Below are 24533 nucleotides of genomic sequence, written 5' to 3'. Positions count from 1 at the left end.
TACTGATGGGAGATAGACACACTAAGTCTAATTCTCTGAGCCCCTATGGGACCAGGCCCTCAGAGTAAATCTGATCTAGAGACACAAACTTCATCAGTTAATGAAGTGGCAAACAGAGAAAAGGACCCTGAGGCACTAAAACGTAAGACAATATTTTGCTGGCAAGCATTGTTTCACTAGATAGTAAGGCTGGGCGATATACCGGTAGTAAGAGTTATACCGGTATATTATATATTATTTTAAGTTACCTTGCGAACACTAATTTATAAGGCCGAGTGCTTCTCTGATTCAGCTGCTCAATCCCGCCCCTTACATGTACGTACTACTGCGCCGACAGACTTGAAGCTGACGGCTCTGACAGCGTTTTTGCTTAAGGTGCATCTGCGCAATATCATAGCCTGTAATTTCCGAAAATATGCTATGTCGACTAGTGATATCAGCACAAGAACTGTTGAGGAATATTAAGATTATTTGGCTCTGTCCATGTCCTCGCACAGAGCAAGACTGAACATAGGAGCTCAGCTTCGCAGCTGAGACACAAATGGACTATTAAAGGTCTGTGTGGAAGCACCACAGCAGTTCAATCGCCCTGCCAAAGCAGCCCTGTTCAGAACGCTCTGTTTCGTAGTATCTCTTTAAAAAAGTCAAACGAAACTTAAGGAACAGCAAATGACATCAGCCACAGAGGTTACTGGGAGCTAACAGCACTTAGCGTTTGGAAAAGTGATCATTTGCAGGCTCTAGCAGGCACATTGCCGTCATATATAACATGTATCCACTGGACAGATAAATCCTCTAAGGCTGGAAGTTTGTGCAGGTGTAGATAAGTTTGTGTGCTGCACTGTGGAGCCAAGAATAGAACGTTTTGTGGACTTCCAGTTTTCGGATACCGTTGCCCTCACCAGCAGTCTTGTGTTTTACACAAGACAGCAATTCCAGGAATTTAGCGCATTGTGACGTCCCAGTGAGTGGGGAAGTAATATAAGGATTTAAATGATTAAAAAGTTGATTTAGCATAATATGGGACCTTGAATTTAAAGCTCACATAGAGTGGTCCTGTTGCACATATATGTTAGTTATGGAGGTCTACTTACATACATTAACTTGTTTTTATGGTCAAAAACCTCCTAGTTGCTGTAAACGAGCCGATAGAAATACTCTTTTCTGAAGCTGTTCCCCAGCCGCGATATTTCAGACTCAACTCTCACACCCAGAAGACAGAGTGTGTTGTGATTGGCCAGCCAGCGTAGAGGCAATACCCGGAAGTGACATATTCAGCACACCTGCTCCCAGAAGCACAGCTCCCCCTCTGGAACGGTGGATGCACTGCTCCTCATTATCAAAACATTGTTTTAACAATGTTTAAAAATAGATTCATCACGACTCCCCGCCGCAATCCCTTTTATGACTTTGGCCCAGAGTCAGACTCAGAGTCAGAAGACACTGTCGCTCGTGAAACACCTCCACAATGGACGTTATTCTTCTTCTGTGGTTCAATGTACGCAACCAGATGTGCCCGGACTAGTGCTCGGAGCAGGAGGATCTGCTGTTCCGGAGAACCACTGTTTACATAACCGGACTGGGTTTTTTCAGAGATCTCACTGAGCCCGAGATTACAATAAAACACAGCATTCTAAGCAATGGCTGAACTGTTTGTTTTGAACCTTCAGGGCTTCTTAAACGAGGTAATGACGCAGATACACACTAAAAAACAGCCTTAATTGGAACTTCCGGTCTAGGTCCGCTTTAAAACTTTTAAAAAAGGTCCACGTCCACTTTAAGAAAAAAATTATATTTATCAAACAAACCAGATCAAGATGACGTGCTGCAGCCACGGCGTGACAAATTGGCTCTTGTTTGAGCACATCGTTAATACAGAGCTCTAAATTGTGCCCAGCGCACCTGACGCCCTGCATCTCTAACCATTCATGTGACTCCTTTAGTGTTTCCACACAGAGCCAGACCATATGTCCCATACAACAGACACTCTCTTTTCTTCTGGAATTTCAAAGGTATCAGATAGTCATGCAGCGATGTTTCTTCCTGTGTGCGACTCTTCTATCCATCTGTCTCTAATGGGTTGGGTTAATCCAAGATAGTGAAAACAAGGGGGGTGTTCTCTGAAGACATCCTCCTGATGAAATTTACCATAGGCTGTATGAAATTAGCATGACAAAAAAAAATCAACCAATCAGAATTGTGGCGTTTGTTTAAAATATCGATATAATATCGTACATCGCCATTCAAGCAAAAAAATATTGAGATATGAGTTTTGGTCCATATCGCCCAGACGTACTACATAGCTCATCTACCATTGCCAGACTAGTTCTAATTTGCAATAGAGATGCACAATATTATCGGCACATTATCGGTTTCAGCCAATATCGGCTTTAAAAAGTATCACTGGAGATCAGCAAACACGAGATCCCCCTGATAGCAATAATACTGCGGTCCGACTGTGTGTGACAGCGTGCCAAATTTACCACCACACAGTCAATTTTCCACATTTGTAGAATCTGTTTTTTTAACCCAAATAAAATGAGGGAAGAAGAATATTTATTCTGCAAGAATAAATATGAGCATGTTGATTGTTCCGGTTTCCAGGCTAAAGGAGATGTTTTTAAATATCCCCATGCGCTGTGGTATAATTACCCCATCCGTCTTTCAAACCCAGTATCAGCCTGTAAACAGGCCGTACAGTTTTAAAACATCACATCGTCTGCCACATCGGATTTCTGAACAGCATCCAATAATTTTTTGGAATCACAAGGTGTGTCATAATTTGTGCCGATGTGTTTTTCATGCATTATTTTCAAAGCTCTGTTGCAAACATTTTTGGCGATCACTCTCTATGGCAGGATTTAAGAGAGGGAACATGCAAAACACACAAGCCTGTTATAATGCATGTGTGAGCATGGTGGGGGTGTAGGATTTATACATCCATCCCTCTCTCCTACCAGCACCCAAAGCTGTAGGTTATTGTATAACTGAGATTTGTTGTGTAATAGTTTCAAAACATGAATTATGAAGCAGAAGAAAAGCTGACAAGGCAAAAAGGAGGATCATCTGGAACATATAGATGGCACTGAGGTGTGGTAGTTGAGGCACTCCTTTAATATCAGTTTCAGTTCGATATCAGTTTTCAGTGTCCGATATCGATATCACAACCGTGTGTTTCTATTGCTACAGATATCAGGCTGAAACAGCTGTTTAAAAATGTATGAACAAACAACTATGTAACAAATAAACACCCTCAATCAAAATTCAATTAAAATGGATAGCTGTCTTTTATTTTCATTTTGTGCGATATTTAGGGATATTATCAGATTTTAGTTTTCCTTTTTCCAATATACAATCTAGGGCTGGGCAATATATCGATATATATATATATATATATATGTATATATATATATATATATATATATATATGTATATCCTGACAATACAGTATATCGTTTTGATGACTGCTTGGCACTACAGATTTGCTTTTCAAATTGCATTAGAATTAAGATCTTATAACCATAGTTGTATAGGGATGCACAACATTATTGACAATTATTTTCTGATATTGCCATGTTTCTACAAAATGGCAGGTAAGAACCCAATAGCACGGCAAACAAGACAGAGACGGAGCGGTTCAGATGCAAAAGGCAGTATTTATTTGGATGGCAGAGTTCAAACCAGGAAGTCAGTATGTGTGGCAAACAAATCCAGTAAGGAAACGACAGGCAGGGATCAAACCAGGAAATCAGTCCACGAGGCAAACAAATCCGATAAGGGGCAGGCAAAACGGGAAGGTTGCACAGGTTAGAAACAGGTTCAGGCAATAGCAGACGCAGAGAGAAAATAATGCTGGGCTACTAGGGATGAAGCTAGACAATGACTCAAGACTAAAACAGTAGGCTGCATAGGCTGCTACCACTAACTATTATTTTTATTCATTTTGTACAAGGAAAAAACACATTTTTATCTAAATGTGTATGTAAAACATATGACAGAAAATTAAATCCTCTGCAGTGCACAATATTGTGCATCCCTATAATATCATCTCATTTCAAAATTATTATTAAGTGTCACCAAGTTCATTCAAATATAAAGTTAAAAATGGCCTCATAACTATTACTTAACTGACATTTGGAAGCAATTTAAGCAGTTTCTTTCAGTTCATTTTGCCAACCATCTTCTTTTTGTTGTGTAGATGGAAAGTGAACCACATAAAATAAAAACAGACCTGACGTCTGGGGTTAGAAGCTACATAGAGAAATATAAAAGTATATATGTTTTTCTTATCTGTCTTCAGTTTCACTGGCCTGCTTCCCGGGACAGAGTTGAAATGTGCAGACTGGCAGGCAAAAATGCAAATGTAAGTGCACATCACTGTGTAAAATATACCAGTTTAATATATTTTTTTTTTTGTTAAAGTTTTTTTTCTGTTACTATTCATGCAGTTGGAGTGTGCTAACTTTGTCAGAGTCCTGCACAACTACAATCAAACACATGTCTATGCCTGTGGGACAGGAGCTTTCCACCCAATCTGTGCTTTCTTTGAAATCGCTGGTCGTAGAGAGGTAAAGTATAAGTGTGAGAATTTGAAGGAATCATTTCGTTATGGGCGTTAAAATACTAATTTCGCTTTCCTTTTCGTCTCAGGATGGTGTGTTCCAGCTGCTGTCGAGCACAGTGGAGTCTGGCAGGTTGAAATGTCCCTTTGATCCCTTGCAGCCATTCACCTCAGTCCTCACAAGTAAGATGAGCTGTCGCACAATATACTGCAGTGTGGCAGGGTGTCCTCTGCCTGCCTTATCTCTCATGCAGCAGAATGTCACCCCTGCAAAGCACCATGTCCTTAGGAATAAGTGAAGTGCCTCCACGTATCTCCACTCAGTCTTCTTAAGTATGTTTGTATTCATGTATAAAGTACGTCTCCCCAGCATTTTATTTAAAATTATTTTGGTCCAGGCAGCAGCAAAGTTACTTGGTAAAGAGATGTAAACAACAGTGTCTTTGTGTTTCTGAGCCTTTCTGTCATGTTTGTTTCTTGAACTCTTATAGAAATGTTTTATTCTAATTATGTTTTTACTGTGTGCATATTGAAGATACAGGGGACAGCCCATGACCTAGTGGAAAAGGAAGTTAGCTTGTAACTGGAGGTTCAAATTCTGATAGCTCAAGTACTGGGGTACGTCTTAGCAAGGTCCCCAATCCCCATTGCTCCCGATTGATTGGGCACTCTAAACCGATCCAAATCAAATATGTGGATAGATGGTCCGCTGTGACCCCTAGAGAGGAAGAAGGCAAATGGAAAATACAGAAGAAATATATGGAAGAGGCATATTTTAATGAACCTCTATCTGATCTCTGCACAGGCCAGTACCTGTATGCGGGTACATCTTCAGACTTCCTGGGCAAAGACACAACCTTCACGCGCTCCCTTGGCCCTGCACCTGACCAGCACTACATACGCACAGACATCTCTGAAGACTACTGGATCAATGGTAAATAAGCACTTGTGCAAACGCTTATTTAAGGGATAGCTCTGTTTTTCTTTTTTTTTTTAGAATGGTTGTATGAGGAATTGCACACTGATGTCATTGAGTTTGCTGCCTCGAGGGCCATTTCTGTGAACCAGCCTGGCATCCAGACACTTGCTCTCAGGAAAGAAGGAATCATTAACACATTAACCTCTTCTGGGGGCATCCGTGATTACGTAAACAAAAAAAAAGCATTTTTATCACTCTATGACCCAGATTCACCGATCCAGCCCCAAAATAATCACAAACCAACAACTCACTTTCAAGAAATACAACCAGAAATGTTGTCTTACCTTTGTTGTTTATCAAAACAAGTTAGTTCCACCAATACAAAACCACTTCTTGATTGATCATTACAGAGCGACATTAGATCGTTCTGATTAGAGAAGGGCGAATGTCTGCACAAATGCGTCATTTGCATGTATGTCGTTTTGATTCGCAAATCAATCAATCAATCAATAAATCAATCATTCAATCAATCTTTATTTGTATAGCCCACAGTTTACAAAACATAGTTTGTCTCACGGGACTTCACAGGGTTGGTTACATCCTCTGTCCTTAGACCTTCGACCAGGGTAAGGAAAAACTACCAGGCAAAAAACCCTTATAACAGGGAAAAAAGGTAGAAACCTTAGGGAGAACCACAGGTGAGGGATCCACTCCCTGGACGGACAGACGTGCAGTAGATGTTACCCAAAATATACAATACACAATGACAAAGAATAAAAAGTAAAAAGTCTTTAAATGCCAGGATCCATCTGGATCAGTGGGTTTGTCACAGCCTGTAGTGAAGGCTGTTGTGGTCAGAGACTTGGGGATAGTGGAGTCCTCTTTCCTGTCCTGACCTCATATCATTCACTGGTGTCAGCAGAACTGTAAGAGATTAAAAATCAGTTAGAGATGTGCTACATGTGGATTTATGTGCTACATGTCATGGGGGACATCGGGTAAGTGGTATGGGTTGAGAAATCGAGGATGTGGTAGAGAAAGTGCGGCTCGTGCAAAGTCTGTGTGCTCATTCTAAGTGCATGATGGTAATGAAGTGATTCACACGCATATGACCGGAGCCCGATTCTATGGATTTAGAGGTTTAAAACGAGCTATCAATCACCCACATTGACCAAGGTTAGTCAGAGCTATGGCGCTGTGTAACTGAAGACGTTGCAGAGTCACAGAGTTGTCATCCTTTTTTTTTTTTTAATCAATACAAGTTCTTTTTAGACCAATAGTGACATGTAAATAAAATTAAATAGGTTTTAATAATTTGGTACCTAAGAAATCTCAAATGGCACATTGTGCCAAACTGTGCTAAAGAGAGAGCGTCTAGACATCTCATTACTAAAACCTCTGTCGTTTTACTTTGCTTCACTTCAGCAGCATCAGATTTTGCACAGCTCATGTCCACATGTTATTACATGACCTCCATGCATTTGTAAGGTCCTACGTAAGCAATATTTTTTAGACGAGAGAAAAAAAATCCTTCATTTATGCATGCATTTACTCTGACACAGTGGCAACTACAGTGAACCTTATACCTCTGGTGGAGATTTACTGCAGAGATTTACTCTTTTTAGTTTAGGCAGGTCATTTTTGATCAGCGACTACAAAAAGAGGGTCAGGGAATAAGAGGTTAATTAATTATCTAGTTTATCCTCCTGGGGAGCTGGAACCAATCCTGGCTGTCTCAGGAATGTGTTGCTTTGTCTAAATTTAAGAGAAGATTTGGAAACTGAAGTTTGTAAATCTACATTTGTAAAGTCTCCTAAACCAAAACCCATGGAGAAAACTTGCATGTTTAGCTTGTGGTGACACAGGAGCTGCTGCTCTACTGTTGCCTCCTCTGGCCGGTTTGTGTCACTGTTGTAATTCCAAACAAAGGATTTCAACCAAAGTCACAAAATAACACATGTAAATGTATTGCTAGGCAATAGATTAACAACCCCTGTGTTTGGTGCTGCAAAATCACATATTTTAGATTTTCCTAATGGACTTTGGTACACTTGAGAGAGTAGTTTATAAATGTCAGTTTCTAGCCAGAAAGGCTGTCTCACTCAAGATGTCGTAAACTTAAGCAGGCATATATTTTATGAGCTGAACCTTTTTGTCAAGTGCCTAACATGTGCGTTCCCTTCTGCCCCTTCTGGTAAACATGTTTTCAGTTCATAGAAATTGAAGTGCACTGAGTCAGTGCTGATAATTTGTGAATATCTTGCAACCCCACTTAAAAATACTGAACTATCCCTTTTTACTTGTCCATGTCTTTTACCTCCAAACCTCCAGCCTCTCCACTGATACAAAGAGCCTTTATGTACCTTCAGGATTGTTATTGGCATTCCAGCACAGAAGAAACAACACACTCATTCATTTAGCTGGGATCTTTATATGAATGCCACAGCTGAGCAGTGACCACACCTACAGGGGAATTTACAGTGTGCCAAAAAGTTCACGGTCCTAGTCGCACCACTGCATTGCCACACACACGCAAACACAGGCAGACAAGCACAGTCATCACTGAATGAGTCTTCGCTCCTCTGTATACATCTCCAGTCTCCAGTGTGCTTCAGAGAGTGATGGGTTATCGTGCAACCACATTTGTCACCAGGATCCAAATCCTTACACATGGTCTCCACATTTCACAACCACAGAGTCAGATGTTTGGAGTAATTACACCTCTCTCTCTCGCTCAGCGTGTGTCGTGTATGTGGCGTGTGCTGGTGCCGGGGCATGCAGAGAGAGCAGAGCACATCGTTTCTCTGCTTGTCTGTCTGTGGAACATCTTTTCACTGCTGCAGGACTGACAATGGCCTTCTGTCTGACTGTGTTAGCACCAGGACATTCAGCTGTTTCGTCAGAGGAAATCACCCTCTGGTGGTTTGCTGGGCTGCTAGCGGCTGAGCTAAATTTGATGTAATGTCACTGCAATACTGTGTAGTTTTTAATGTCCCTGGTCTAACTCTAAATTTTACCACTGTGCAACAACATAAATTAAATGCATGCGACTTACACTTTTATTTTAAGTTTCAGAGGCACGTGTTTGCACTTGTTTAGTCATTTTTCGACAACTGTAAATACCGGGGCCGTACCTATGTTCCCCGGGTCCTATGTTCCCCACTTTGTATTTGACAGGGGAACAAAGAACCCTTTTTTAGAAAAAGGGTTCAATGTTCCCCCAACCTTTTTTGGGAAAAAAGGGGAACATAGGACCCAGGGGGAACATAGGTACGACCCCATAAATACCCATGTTTTTCAAAATAAGATTTTAGAGGTCCAGTGTGTAACATTTGGGATTGTTTCTTAGCGTAAATGTTATATTCTACCCATAAGTGTATAATCACTTTCAAATGAAAACAGTTTTTTTAACATAGCCTTAGAATTTTAATATGAACTTTAGGGAAGGTTGTGTCATCAGTGAGGTCCACCATGTTGATGCCACCATGTTTCTACTAGGGGAGGGCATTTTTTGCAAAAATGTTTTGAATATTCAATGATATTATTCATTGAATATTCAAATGTTCTTAACTCCAAGAGTAATGCACGATCTATAGCGTGTTAAGTTTAGAGGAGCAGCTTCAAGATGCATTCAAGAAACATTGTGCATTTCATCTAACACACGTGAAGTCCTCTAACTAAGTCTCTGCTGCCATCCTGTGATAATAAAAGCACCACATCATTGGAGTAGAAGTCAGAAAGTACTGATGACAAATTAAACAAATGAGATGATTTGCAGGTGAACATATTTTGGCATTTAGTGTATAGACCAAAATATAGCTAAAAGGAGAGCTGATTTGCACTTAATCGTTTTCTCGACATACAACTCTAAATAATTGCGAGGTCTGCTCAATCTGTAAATAAGCAAGAGGCAAGTCACTTTAAATAAAGCAATCAAGGATCGTTATCCAGTGTTAACATTGTGCATGCTGCGTTTAATTAAATGCTATGGAGACTAAAAATCACTGTGGACGAGATTAGCTTAATTTTTCTGCGTGTCCAATTAAAGGATGATTTAGAAAGGTTACCTAATAAAGTAATAAGTTATAAGTAGTAGTAAACTGTACAAGTCTAGGATCTATGTTCATCGTCAATTTTAGTTTCCTGAGTAGAAATTGAAATACGTTGGGACTATCTCTGTATAATAAGAGAGAGACTGTAAATAAACAGTCCTGTGTGTTTATGCCACCTCTTGACTACATCACATGGAAAATGCATTACTGGACACATGTAACACTTTCCTATTTCCCTCTGTCTTCATGTGTGTCTTCAGAGGGCAGGTTCATATCTGCTCATCCCATCGCGGACACCTACAACCCAGATGATGATAAGATATACTTTTTCTTCCGGGAAGTTTCGTGGGAAGGGAACGACAAAAGCATTCTAACCCGAGTGGCTCGTGTTTGCAAGGTGAGCTGGTACACAAGAGAGGTGAGGTGGGGACATGACATATGGGTTGGAAGGTCAGAGTGCGGGGGGGAGAGATGGGGTGGAACATGGATGTTGAGAGTCAAGTTGGTAACATGTAGCTGGAGTAGTAATGAGTGGCCAACATCAATGTGTGGAGAACTATAGACTCTACCCATTTAAATCATGCAACCTGGGCAACGTAGCAAATTTCAGATTTTTCCTTGTCCCTCGGAAAAATGTTTTTCATGAAGCGATATTATCTGTTAAAGTTGTTAGGGTTAGGGTCCTGCCTGCTGCATAAAGCAAGAGATTAGGGGTGGGATATGGGAATGATAATGTTTGTGAAATTGTATGACCTTGATTTTCATTGGGTGTGTTCATTTTCATTCTTTCCATCCTACAATGTTATGAATTTAATTGTTCCATCTTCTTACCAGGAAAGTATCAGCATCGCTCAAACCTGGCACATCAAACATTACATGACATGGACAAATTGTGACATTGTGTAAAAAGACACAGTGATCTAACTAAAACGAAAATATATCAGTGTGGATGTATAGCCTTTGTGTCAGCCAGTGTTTTTATGTCCCTCAGGAGGAGACCTTGCTGATAATTCCTTCTTTTGTAGTCATCTGAAAGAGTCATTGCTGCTGTTAGCGGCAGTAAATCATGTTTTTTTTCCCCCTTTTAACCCCTTTGTGCTCTGCTGCATTCAAAGTGCTGCTGCTTCCATTGTCCCTGAGATCTGTGCAGCTACCTCAAAAGATTTGCAGAGTGATAAATACTTCCTTTTTCTTAAAAAAAAAAAAAAAAAAAAAAAAACCTTGTATACATTTAATTTATTAACATTTCATAACATTAATTTGGCAGATTGTTTTGTCCAGTGCAACTTTTGGCCTCCAAGGTGACAAAACTTAAAACTCATATTTTTAAGATCTGTCAAGTTGCCAAACATTGAATTAATATCTAAACTGAATAATAATAACAACAATAATATATAACAAGAAGTATATATACTTTTTACAGACAAAGACAAAGATTGTTTCTGGCTTCATTCCATTTCATGTGGATATGGTCTAATAAAGGATTATCTTATCTCATACTTACCTTGTGCATTTTCTGTTTCCTCAGTTCTTGGAACTGAGTTCTTGAAGCGTATCACGTTTGAGAACCCGTTAACTCAGATTTGACAGCATGTCAAAACAGCTGTAAGGCTGGATAGATACTGCACCGCTTACAGACTTTAATGATTACTATAGAGCGTGCCAGAAAAAGCCACTTATTTGTTTTTGGAAGTGTATTGCTACATTCTCGGGGAAAAGCTTCCAGCAACTGGACGGAGATTCCTCTGGATTACAGCCCTCTCCTCCTTTTCTTTTGGGAATCCTTTTCTCTTGGTCTTTGTGTGCGTCCCTCCCTTTCATTTTCCACAAGTGCATCTCCCCCCCCCGCATTTAAAAGCAACTTCATTGGAATCCTCTTTGAAGGAAAAAAAATCCTCATTAAGTACCTGCTTTTTTTGGCCTCTTAAACAAAAATACCACTTAGTGCCCTGGCTAAGTTTAATAGGGAGGTTCTCTTAAGGTTTCTATGCATTACAAACACATTGCACTTGAACCCTCTTATCATAGCTTGGTCTCAGGTGGCTACTTAGAACAGCAGTTCATATGCTAAGATAAAATCTGCATTATTAATCAGCTGCCTCTCTGAATTTTATTGTTACTCTTTTCCTTTTTTTTATTTTCTCTTGTTTCTCTCTTTCCGTCTGTTGTTACACTAACGAAACGGATGGCCTTTGTGCTCGTCCAGTACATCTGTCTGCTGAACATCTGTTTATTTTCCTAATCAGTGCAGGAAATCATACTCAGGCTTTTAGTCTTTGTGTTGTGTGTGTAAGTCCAGATTCTAGATTCTATGCAGTCTGTGGTACAAAAGTATAAAAGTTTATTCTTTTTCTTTTAATTGCAGATGTCTTTTTTACCAGCTGCACTGGACTTAATATAAATAAATATGCATGTGGTTTCATAATCTCTGTCTATTTCTATAAATAAGCTCTTAACAAGGGTTTGATTCCCAGCTTCGCCAGTCTACATGCCAGTGGGCAAGACACTTAACCCCATGTTGCTCCTGACGGCTGTGCTGGAAGCGTGTGAATGGGTATGAAAGGTGTGTGATGGAAAATGTGCTGCCTATGTATAGATGCTATATGAAAGTGTTAGTGATTAGGTGAATGGCAAAACTGTAGTGTAAAGCAACTGTGGGTGATCATCGAGACTAGAAAAGTACAGACCATTAACCGTTTAGAGAATCACATATGCCTATGGTATAAACTCTCCCTCAACATAAAGACATCTTGGAACAGAAGTATAAATATACAACAGAATCAATAATATTGAACCAAATCAATAATCGTCAAATCAATCAAATCGTCTCATCTGCTTCTCCCTTCAGAAAATACAAACTTCTATCTCATTTTTAATGAATCATTTTTAATGAGGACGTCTTTCTTGTTGATAGTTTTTGTGTTTGTTTCTTTTCTTATAATGTGATTGTCTGATGTCAACACTTAACTATGTAGCTGTTCATTCTTTATGCCTGTTTCTGTTGTTGTTTGGACAGCTGGCGTCTTTATAAGCCTTTTTGTGACCTCCCTTGCACAATGTCTCGTCTGGGGGGCGGGGTTGTAAGAAGCACTTCTATTTGAGGCGGATGCCACTGCAGAGCCGCATAAATTCAGCGGATTCAGTACGAGCGTGTGAGGAAGTAGGAAAATAAACTTCTGGTTTACTTTCGGTCCGTAGAAAAACTGCTCCGTTCGTTGTGTTTACAACATTTCCAGAGTTACAAGAAGAACCCCAAAAAACATTGTCTTGTGACTAAAGCTGTGCAGCCATGTGGAAGCCTGCTGCACAGCACGTCCATTCTACCCAGCAACAGTGAATACTATTTTCTGATTGGCTGATCGGATCGCAGAGCGACTTTTATCACTTATCAGCGTGAGAAATGTCATGTGTGGCGTGTGAACTTATTGAAGTGCGTGTGTCTCAAGCAGAATGCAGTTCTAACGAATGCAGCTTTCTGCCACTGGAAATACCACAGCAAGCTGCTGCTGCTGCAATTTGTGTTTGCTGTCACTCACGATCACGCCCCCAGAGGGAGGTGGCGTGTCACTTGTCCTTCCCCTCCCAATCACTGATAACTGCCTGCCCACCTTTTGAAGATTTTCAAAATCAGGCATTGAGCAGAGTCAGCTTCAAAACCTGAGTGGAGTTCCTCTTTAATATTATGTGTAAAAACTAGTGCTGGGCACTTGGCGTCAACGTTAACGTATGATACGTTTCCATGATGACTGACTGGAAGAAGTCTCTGAATGAGTCTCTAAAGCAACCAGTTTTTCACTAACCAGAGTCCAGGCACTGTTTACCAGTTAGCTCCGTTAGCTGCAATAACTCCTTTAGCACACCTACAGTCGAACTGGAGCGATCTGCTAATTACATGATAGGATCAGCACCACAAATAATCAGCGTACCTCTGTACTGCGTATGTGTGCCTCAGTGTTTTTAAAGTTTAGCGTTACTTTAGAGCAGGGATTCTCAAAGTTTTGATACCTGAGGGCCAATTTAGGAACCCAACATTGGACTGAGGGCCACAAAAAAAAAAAAAAAAAAAAAAAAAAAACAGAGAGAAATCCCATTTGTAATAATTTTAATGACCAGATTGCAGTTCTACAGTTTACACTTATTAGTCTGTATCCAGTAGGGGTGGGGGAACAAATCGATTCACATAGGAATCGCGATTCTAAACATTCATGATTCTGAATTGATTCATAAACTTCAAAAATCGATTTTTAAAAAAAAAAATATATATATATATATATATATATATATATTTTTATGTTTCTATTTTTTTGAAAACCACACAAAACACCTGTCTGTGTTATTTGTGTACAGTTTATTGTTGTAACTTCTGGGAGAAAAAGGCAGCTAGCCTAAGCTTTTATTCATGCAAGTTAATTATTTTGTACACTAAGTAAGTTTTTATTTGTTTTGAATGAATAAATATTAACCTTTGTCATAAGTTTGCAGTTGTGTGATCACATTATCACATTATCTTATACAAACTCTTTTGTTTTGATGCCATAATTTGCCTTAACACATTATGCATTGTATCAATTTTTGAATCGAGAATCGTTTGAATCGAGAATCGATTCTGAATCGAGAATCGATTTTGAATCGAGAATCGATTTTGAATCGAGAACCGATTTTGAATCGAGAATCGATTTTGAATCGAGAACCGATTTTGAATCGAATTGTGACCCTAAGAATAGGAATCGAATCGAATCGTGAGCCACCCAAAGATTCACATCCCTAGTATCCAGTAATGTCCAATAAACATTTGACAAGCTTAGTAGCTCCTGGATCACAACTATCAACTGTAATTCATTGTGGGCCGCCAGAAATGTTTCTGCGGGCTGCCATCGGCCCTCGGGCCGCACTTTGAGAACCAATGCTTTAGAGACTAATTTTTAACAATCGGGAGTCACATAAACATGACGTCACACGCTTCTTTTTCCAAAAACGCGTCATGTGTTAACGATGACGCCCTTAACCCTTAAACAACAGTCACAAAATTCAGCAACAATAACCAGGCATAAAAAAAAATCTGTCTTTTTGGTGTTTTTCCCCCAATTTACTTTGGTGTAACTGCTTTTAATTGGGGGGTTAGTTCTCACCTTTTGTGGATTTTATGCATCTGTATTCATGTTACTCCATGAGGGATTAAAAATAAACTTCCAAAGTAAATAAAAAGCAGTGTTTAAAAAACAACATGTGTATGTGGTTGTGTTTCAGAATGATGTTGGCGGCCTGAGGAGTCTGACCAATAAATGGACCACCTTCCTCAAAGCCCGGCTCGTCTGCTCAATCCCCGGTCCAGACGGAGTGGACACTCACTTCGATGAGCTGCGTAAGTGACCTCTCGGCCAACAGTCTTGGTTTTATCCTTCGTAAATTAAGTTCAAAAGAGCGCAAAAGAATGTGCATTTACAGTCTTCCTGTGTGTTTGTGGGTTTTCTCCGGGTTTTCAACTTAACTCCCACAGTCAGTCAAAACATGTAGATTTGGGTGATTGGTCAACATCTATATTGTGCAGATAGTGACAATAAAAAACACTGAACCTATGTTTCCTCCGTCTCCCTTTTCCAGAGGACATCTTTCTTCTCCCTACTAGAGATGAAAAACACCCCAAAGTGTATGCAGTCTTCACCACCTCCAGGTAAGTTTAGTACTCATCACATCATGAACAATACATACTCTCCTTCTTTTTTTGTACAATATATATGTATTTTTTTTTAATAGAGCTTCTTGTCACCTCTTCCTTCTACCAGCTCCATTTTCCGTGGCTCGGCGGTGTGTGTGTACAGCATGGCAGATATACGAGCTGTGTTTAATGGACCTTACACTCACAAGGAAGGGCCCGACCACAGATGGGTGGAATATGAGGGAAGGATTCCATATCCACGTCCTGGAACGGTGCGTTTCCCCTCTTGATTAGTTTTAGAGGCAGACCACACACACACACATCACACCTAAGTGCATAATCTTAGCTTTAACCCAAAGCCCAAGTCTTAACCTGAAAAAGTTGTGAGGGCCCTGACAAAATGTCACTACAAAAATAGGATTTTACTTTTAGATTTGTGTCCCCATAAGTTAGACAAGATTTAGGACCCGACAAAATGTGGTAAGGACAAGCCACCAGGACTCTGACATTACATTCATTAGGACAGCCCAACCAAAGCTGTCTCCATAACCTTAATCATAACCAGTTAATGCCTAACCCCAATATTAATTTAACCACAATTCACATCACACCTTTAACCTTAATCAGTTAATCATAAATGAGCTTCTGCCTGTAGACTGTACATAATATGGAAGTAGGTTTCTGATTTGAAAAGTAGAGGATGGTATTAACAGTTATCCACCAGGGGGGGACATTGACTCTGGTTTCAGAAATAAGTGAATTTGAATGGAAGGAAAATGAGATTGTTTCCCCTTTTTTGGAAAATAGACAATAAAGCACAACATAGTGATAATGAGTGGACACCAGTGTGACTGACAGCTTATATATGGTATATATATCATTTCAAAACAAGGCAACTGGAAAACTACTCACTTTTTTATGCAGTTTATATGTCTCATTAGTACCAGACTTTATTTGTAACAGGAAGGATTGCGAATAGGGAACAAAAGTAATAACACACACAAAAACACACACACACACACACACACACACACACACACACACACACACACACACACACACACACATCATATATCACTGTAATCTTCAGCTTTCTAACTAATTACGAAATAATAATATAATCAGGATAAAATCTGATTCAAGGGTGAAATGTTCAGTATGCTGTAGGGTATGTGTGCATGTGCACATCTGCAGCTGACATCAGATTTAATTTAATTTAGTTTGCACGAGTTAGGGAGGGGGTTTGGTGTGTGTGTGTGTGTGGGGGGGGGGGTGTATGTGTTTGTGGGGGGTGTCACTCCCTCTTTATTTATGTGGTTGGGGGTCAGGGTTAAGGTCACAGATTGTTCAAATTTGCTTTGGCTCTTGCACTTTTTTTATTCAACCACCAGAGGGAGATCATCTCTGTGAATCAGTGATGTGTCATTCGTTGCTGCAGGCTTTTCAGCACATGGGAAAATACCGCATTTGATTCACTTTTTCTTTTCTCAGTGTCCCAGCAAGACATATGATCCAAAGATTAAGACCACAAAAGACTTCCCTGATGAGGTTGTGAGTTTCATCCGATCCCACCCTCTGATGTATCGCTCCGTCTACCCTCTGACCGGCCGGCCTGTGTTCACACGTATACGAGTGGACTACACCCTCACTAAGATTGTGGTGGACAGAGTTTTGGCTGAAGATGGACAATATGAGGTCATGTTTCTGGGAACAGGTGAGGCACTCAAACATACTACATTGACTTCCATTCATCCATTAGGACTTCTGGTCCGGACAAGGTCAGTGTCTATGCCAGAAAATATAACAATCCATAAACAGCCCTTTGAGGAATTTGAGAGCCAGCCAAAATGTCCTTACTCTCACAAAATGTCTTTACTTCCTGTGGGTTAAATTTTTTGGTCCCCATGAAGTGTCTTAAAAATGTGATCATTTGCTTACTTCATTTTTGTCCCCACATTGAATACAAGTCCCCATAATGTGACTGTAAACAGATTTAGGTCCCCACAACATGAGTAATACCTGAAACACACATAATTGTGTGTGTCTTGCAAATCCATACCTTACCAGCGGAGGGCACTAGATGATAAGAACAACATCATCAGCCTATTCTCAAGTCTTGTTGATCCTCTTCTGATCTTGGTAACTCAATATCCATCCATCCATTATCTACCACTTTATCCTCCACCAGGGGGTCGCAGGGGGTGCTGTGCCTATCTCAGCTGACATTGTTGCGATAGGCGGGGTACACCCTGGACAGTTCGCCAGTCCATCGCAGGGCCACATATAGAGACAAACAACCATTCACTCACACTCTCACACCTAAGGTCAATTTAGAGCAGGGGTTCTCAAAGTTTTGATACCTGAGGGCCAATTTAGGAACCCAACATTGGACTGAGGGCCGCCAAAGGAAAAAAAAAGGAAAAAGAACAGAAAGAAATCCCATTTGTATTCATTTTAATGACCAGATTGCAGTTCTACAGTGTAGCGTTAAGTAATATAATCGTTAATATGTAATTTAATTTTAACGCTTTATAATTTACTGGGTAATTACCCAGTATTTTGGCCATTGTTCTTACCTTCTAATTACAGGTTAATACCAAGTAACACATTTTTGTTACCATATATTTACTGGGTAAATAGCTAGTAATTGGGGGCTGTAGCTACCTGCTTATTACCAGCTTATAACCCAATAATACACTAAAATTCACCATATAGAAACCAGGTAAATACCCAGTATTTTTGTTTACACTTATTGGTCTGTATCCAGTAATGTCCAATAAACATTTAACAAGCTTAGTACCTCCTGGATTAAAACTATCAACTGTAATTCATTGAGGGCTGCCAGAAATGTTTCTGCGGGCCGCCATTGGCCCTCGGGCCGCACTTTGAGAACCAATGATTTAGAGTGACCAATTCACCTAATCCCCATATCGCATGTTTTTAGACTGTGGGAGGAAGCCGGAGAACCCGGAGAAAACCCACGCACACACAGGGAGAACATGCAAACTCCTTGCAGAAAGGCCCTTGTTCCGAAGTTGTTCCAAACGCGGCTCGAACCCAGGAACCCGGGTCTTCTTGCTGCAAAGGCAAGAGTGCTAACCACTACACCAACCGTGGGCCCAGTAACTCAATATTACATATTTAAAACAAAACGGTCCATTATTGGAGCTTTGTTAGAACAAGAATATTCTATTTACTAAAGGACTCATATTATATCCTATTTCTACAAGTTGTTCCCTGGTGTCCTAATGAAGATGTCTGTGACATGCGTTGGTCAAAATACCATAAGGATGAAGCACCACAGCAGTTCAATCACTCTGCCAAAACAACCCTGTTCAGAACGCTCAGTTTTGAGTGCCTGTTTCTTTAAATGCAAATGAGACACAGGAAACTAAGTCAGCGTTGGCTCCGGCAGCTAACAGCAGTTAGCATTTGGAAAAGCGGTCACAAAACATGACTGAGCCATCTATATTCACACATTTTGGTTTTGCATAATATATCACCTTTCACAATTCATATCATTCCGCTTCCTGTGTCACTCTCTGTTCTAGATGTGGGCTCGGTTCTGAAGGTGGTCAGCATCACTCAAGAGAACTGGTCAACGGAGGAAGTCGTGCTTGAAGAACTTGAAGTTTTCCAGGTTTCCTGAACAGCACATTTCAAATAACAAATCAATTTAACTTCTTAATTTTCTGATATTTTAATCAACAAATGTAGCTGTGCTGTTTACCGAGCTGGGGAAAATCAGTTTATTTGTTCACTGTTTTTTTTGCAGAATCCAACTCCCATCCTCAGTATGAAGATGTCTTCCAAACAGGTTGGACCTCACTGTTGTTCACTGTTTTCCAATGCTCTTTGCTATTTCTTCATATTTCTCTGCTGTCTGCCTTTACTGTCGAGGTCTCAAACCTGTGGCCCACCACTTATCATGCAATCATATTATTATTGTTTTTCCTCCACATATGTTCCTAGACCGGCCCCCTCTTGACCAGATTAGACACTCATTGGCCCCCTGCTTATTTGAGTGGAAGACCCCTGCTTTACTGTCATGTGTAAATCCACAAATCATATTCCAGTGTCACGAGTGTCAGTAGACGCTTCAACTCCAATCACAGCTTCCATTAACCACGAGCAGTGCTTGCTTTGATTTGGAATGTTTTAATGAGCAATCCCTTTAACCTCTAATGAGTCAGAGAAGGTGTCACATTATTAAATTAAAAACCTTGCAACTAACCCATTTTTTTCATTGTCAGTTAATCTGTGGATTGTTTTTTTTCATTCATCAATTACCTTTTAGATGTATTAAGTGTAATACAATTGCTAAAAAATCAGTTCCCCCTAACCTCTAAATGACTTCAAAATTCATTTTTAATTGTATTTCATTTGATGAAATTAATCATCAAAAACATAATTTTTTTTCCATCAGAATATTTGGAGATTAACTTTAGGGCTGCAATTAATGACTGCTTTCACAATTGATTTTCACGATAAATTGAGGACTTTTGGTTGTTTGTTTTGTAGCAAAGAATCCTGAAAATACTTACAATTAAGAAGCTGAAAAATCAGAAAACTTGTTTTAAAAATATACACTCAAACTGTTTTTTCATTTAAATGTTTTCATAATTTAATTGTTGCAGGCCTGAATCTCTCACCAAACTATGATTTGTTTCATCTATCTGTAAATATTTGTCATTGTTTTTAATTTGAATATGTTGACCCGGAGTCATTCACCAACTTGATTTCCCTAAATTTCAGATGATTTCAGCTTCCTTAAAGAGTGTGGGTCTCTTTTTACTTCCAGCAGCAGCTGTACGTGGGCTCGAGTGAAGGACTCGCACAGGTTTCTCTCAGTCGGTGTCATCTGTACGGCCACGCCTGTGCTGAATGCTGCCTCGCTCGTGATCCATACTGTGCCTGGGATGGACAAACATGCTCCCGATACGTCCCTGCATCGAAGAGGTGATGTGTATACATGACACTTACTTTTCCCTTATTAATGGAATATAAGATATATATAAAAATATAGATTACATTTTTTTATTTTTTTTTATTTAGTTTCAACACCTTTGCACATCACATGTCTTTCATGCAAATTATTAGCACATTTTTAATATTTTACGAATACTCGTCCAATCACTGGAGTATTCACATCGGCTTTTATTTTTTTGGGTGGTGGTCAATTTTCCTGAGCTTTCTTTTTCCGATGAATTCACGGCTAACCAATCAAAACATGAAAACTAGTGTTGTTGATGATGTACAGTCCAAACATTTAACTTGGCAGCAGATCGCTTGCTTGATTGTGTGTGCTTTCTTTGCTTTTTATCAAACAAGAAAAGACTATAAAACGATTACAAGATGTGCGTCGTGGGCTTCTCATAATTTATTATTTTCTTCTCATCGCATTTGATGGGGTGTAATTTGCATCCGAGTTATCTGCACTAGGGCCACATAGTTGGTGTTGTAGTTAGCGCTCTTGTCTTTGTAGCAATAAGACCCGGGTTTGAGCCCCGGTTGAAACAAGGGTCTTTCTGCATGGAGTTTGCATGTTCTCCCCATGTGTGCGTGGGATTTCTCCGGGTTCTCCGTTTTCCTCCCACAGTCCAAAAACATGTAATATGGGGATTAGGTAAATTGATCACTCTAAATTGACAATAGGTGTGAATGTGAGAGTGAATGGTTGTACCCCACCTATCGCCCTATGTCAGCTGAGATTGGCACAGCACCTCCGTGACCCTCCTGTGGAGGATAAAGCAGTTGAGGATGGATGGATCTGCTCTTTTTATCAGTCAAGTTTAGTTGACAAGTCTTGTTTTAGTTGAACCATTTTAGTATTTTCTTATTAACATTTTTTTTATTATTATTTTTTATCATTATTTCAGTCAAATATTGTTTCACACATCTTGAATATTGATTAAATATCATAATTACACTTTGAATGCTTGAATGCAACTTTGATAAAAGTGTCTGGTTTGCTGAGTCTCCTTATTTTCTTGACAAAACATTTTGTGAGTTATTCAGCCGCTTCACATCATCCACAAAAGGGGGCAGCCCATGGCCAAGTGGAAAGTTGTAACCAGGGGTTCAAATCGCAACAGGTCAAGGGCTGGGGTGCCTCTGAGAATGTGACCCAACCCACATTTGCCCCCTGGGCCCTGTTCCTCGTTCTAGAAAGGTTCCTTCTAGAGGACAGGTTAAATGCAGAGAGGGATTTCCCTATGGGGATTAATTAAGTACAAAAAAACCATAATCACTCTGTTACAAAATATAATTTGTTGCAGTAACCTTTCACAAACAACAAGAAAAGAAATTGATATTGTATTGATTATGCTGTATGATTGTGTCCATGCCCTAACCTGTATGCCAGGGCTGGACTGGGACCAAAACAGGAGTGTCTGAAGTAACGGCAAACTTTAAAAACAGAGGCACACATACGCAGTACACGGGTGCGCTGGTTATTTGTAGCGCTGCTCTTTTCCTTCAATAAACAGACCGCTCCAGATCAACTGTAGTCGCGCTAAATGACACAAGGAGCTAATGGAGCTCAACAATCATTTTAACAATCGGGAGGCACGTAAACATGACGTTACGCGCGTCTTCTTCTTCGTAATTATGACAGGCCTCGACCAGCCCAAAAGTACGCATCGGCACACCGGACATTGCCCGGTACACCCGATGGCCAGGTCATGCCTGCTGTGTGCCCTGCATCTTAATCTCAGTGACTTTTATTCCTAGTTAAAAGAAAAAAAAGTGACACTTTTTTTTTTATTATTCCTCCTCTTCATTTTTTCCCCCATGCCAGATGGTGGCTTCTTGTTTAACTTGTAAAAGGTAATCTGGACATGGCCTTGAGGCACCTCACACGTCAGACCATGTGTTTACATCTTTGAGCACATGCTCCAAATCTTGCAGAGACTTAATCCCTGAGAGTTGAGTTTAAAATCAATAAAATTTACATGAAAATGGTTGGTAATAATGAGACAGGCTTAAAAGAAACAGACATCTGAAATACCACAGATTGTTGTTAACTACACCTTTATTCCTTTTTTTTGCTTGACTTACTTTAGATTGTGGAACAAATACTTTTGTTTTGTTTTGTCAGCGGTTCTCAAAGTCTGGGTTGGTCACCCACAGATTGGTCATGGGAGATTTTCTTTTGGGTCCCCTCTAAAAAAATGAAATTGAAAGGGAATTTTTCAAATAACGTGAAGTTGTAAATCATAATTTGGAGATTATTTGTTTCCAGTTAATAATATTATGTGTCACAGATATGGCTGTAAATAAATAAATAAATACATAATACTTGTGTCTTTGTTCTTCAGACGGGCCAGGAGACAGGACATCAAGCACGGAGATCCTGCCAGTCAGTGCTGGGACACAGAAGACAGTATGTAGATTTTGTCGTTGTTTTCTGTAAACACAATTAATCAGTTCGGGCCATGCCAAAGTCTCCACTCAAGAATAGCCTTTACACCACTGCCTTTGGTTTGCTAGATGTCTGAGATGTCTTTGTCCCGAAAAAGTGTCTCTCCTCGAAACACAGAAAAGCTCTTCATTCAAAATTCCTAAAGATGAGGACATGAAGTAGAGAATAAAACAAAGAAAAGTAGTGTGTGTACTTGTAACTATAATACACACTGAGAAATAAAGGATTTGTAGATAAAACAATGAAAGATAAAGTATATAAGTTTCAAAAGACTCAATATAATAGTGGTACAAAGAAGGAGAAGTTGAACTGTAGGAGCTGAAAAATGTCCTTGAAAACTATTTCATGAAAAAAGTGTGAACCCTGCTGTGAGGCTACAGTAACACTATTAAATAAAGAGGGAGACAGAGAACAGGACTGGAACCAGAATGGTGAAAATGTCACTTCTCCATGTGTTTGATTAATAGGTGGTTTGATCCTGAAGCACAAATGTGATGTTGATCTGTTTTGGTCTCCCCCAGTGTTGGTCACCTACACTGTTTCAAGAATCATTCAAATTTGGCAAAGTGGTTAGTCAAACATGAAAAAAGCCAGAAACAGATATTTTTCATGGCTTTGCATGCACTTTAATCGAGTGTCTGTGTTAGTCAAGCGTCCTATGCATGTGTTTGTGATCTCATATTCTAGATTAGATTAGACTTTATTGACCACACTGGGGCTATTAACTTGTTTCAGTACTACAGTGGGATGTAAAATAAACAATATCCAAATATCCAAATGCAAAAAAATGAATATGGAAATGTGCAAAATGTGTTAAATATGCGGTATCAGTGGATTTCCTAGTATAACCATAAACAAGTTTCCATAGTTACTGTCCTTAGACAATACAGAGTGTGGCACCAACTCGAGTGGAAAGTTTTGTGCTACAGTATGACTTGGCCCTTAATTCCCACTATCCTGCACAACATCCTGACCTTGAGACAATTTCAGAAGGTTCTGGAATCAAAGTGGCTAAAAAGATTCTCTGTGATTCACCACCACCTTCAGGCAGATGTTACAGAGCAAGCAAATGTAAACACAACCATGTAAAACTCTCATTTATCCCAATGTTGATCATGTCTTAACACTATTTGCAGGTGTTCTTTGTGTTGTGTGTGAATGTAGGGGTTTTTAATGTATTTAAGTAATTTGTGTGTTTTAACAGGCAGAATATTCATTTATTTGGTTCTTTGTTATTAAAAATTATTTGAATTTTGTGAGACAGCTATTTTATCTAAGAAAAAAAACTTCCCTGTGTGGACAATATTGGGAATGGGAATATTGGGATTTCATTTGAACACACACAATTTTTTTCAAGACTCGTGTTTTCTTTAGGTCTTGGTCGAGGACAAGTGGAGGAGAAGGTTCTCTTTGGGGTGCAAAGCAACTCCACATTCCTTGAGTGTATCCCAAAATCTCAACAAGCCCAGATCCGGTGGTACATCCAGAGATCGGGGTCTGAACGCAGGGAGGAGGTGAGTGTACTCATGTACAAACTTGTAAGCACACAAATGGCCCAGACACCAATGTGCAAATCATTTTTACCTTCCTTGTCTCTTTTTTACAACATACTTTGTCTATGTAATTCCAAAGGTGTGTGCTGTTGCTACCTTTTCTTTAATGTACCTGAGGGAGGTCACATTTTTGAAGGATATGAGGTCAAAAAGCAGGAAGGTTTATTACAAAGGTACTTCAAAGCATCTAAAAACGTCATACTTGATGTCCACCTCAATGACTTTGAACTCGTTAACCACTGTTTGTGCCACAAATCACCTGGCTACAGGTACTGCTTATCTTGGGGAAGATAAAAACAGTGTTGGGTTCATGATAATGCCTTTGGCAACTTATATGCAGGGTTTTATACCCAAAAGCCACATATATTG

At 39.7% G+C, this 24533-nt stretch overlaps 1 protein-coding gene across 1 annotated transcript in view; it reads left to right on the top strand.

Annotated features, from left to right (window-relative positions):
- sema3d (sema domain, immunoglobulin domain (Ig), short basic domain, secreted, (semaphorin) 3D) overlaps positions 1–24533 on the top strand; it is a 42395-nt gene that overhangs the window by 8221 nt on the left and 9641 nt on the right. The window contains exons 3-16 of the mRNA XM_083893325.1: positions 4301–4363; positions 4449–4568; positions 4651–4744; positions 5367–5495; positions 9793–9929; positions 14780–14894; positions 15134–15203; positions 15316–15460; positions 16680–16902; positions 18740–18828; positions 18964–19005; positions 19990–20147; positions 22508–22572; positions 23986–24125. Coding sequence (XP_083749451.1) covers positions 4301–4363; positions 4449–4568; positions 4651–4744; positions 5367–5495; positions 9793–9929; positions 14780–14894; positions 15134–15203; positions 15316–15460; positions 16680–16902; positions 18740–18828; positions 18964–19005; positions 19990–20147; positions 22508–22572; positions 23986–24125 — 1590 coding nt within the window. The remainder of the gene's footprint in view (positions 1–4300; positions 4364–4448; positions 4569–4650; positions 4745–5366; positions 5496–9792; positions 9930–14779; positions 14895–15133; positions 15204–15315; positions 15461–16679; positions 16903–18739; positions 18829–18963; positions 19006–19989; positions 20148–22507; positions 22573–23985; positions 24126–24533) is intronic.

This window comes from Microchirus variegatus (genome assembly GCF_963457635.1).
Source record: "Microchirus variegatus genome assembly, chromosome: 8".
NCBI classification, from domain to species: domain Eukaryota; kingdom Metazoa; phylum Chordata; class Actinopteri; order Pleuronectiformes; family Soleidae; genus Microchirus; species Microchirus variegatus.
Note: the sequence above shows the minus strand (reverse complement) of the source record. Positions and strands in the feature narration are given on the sequence as shown.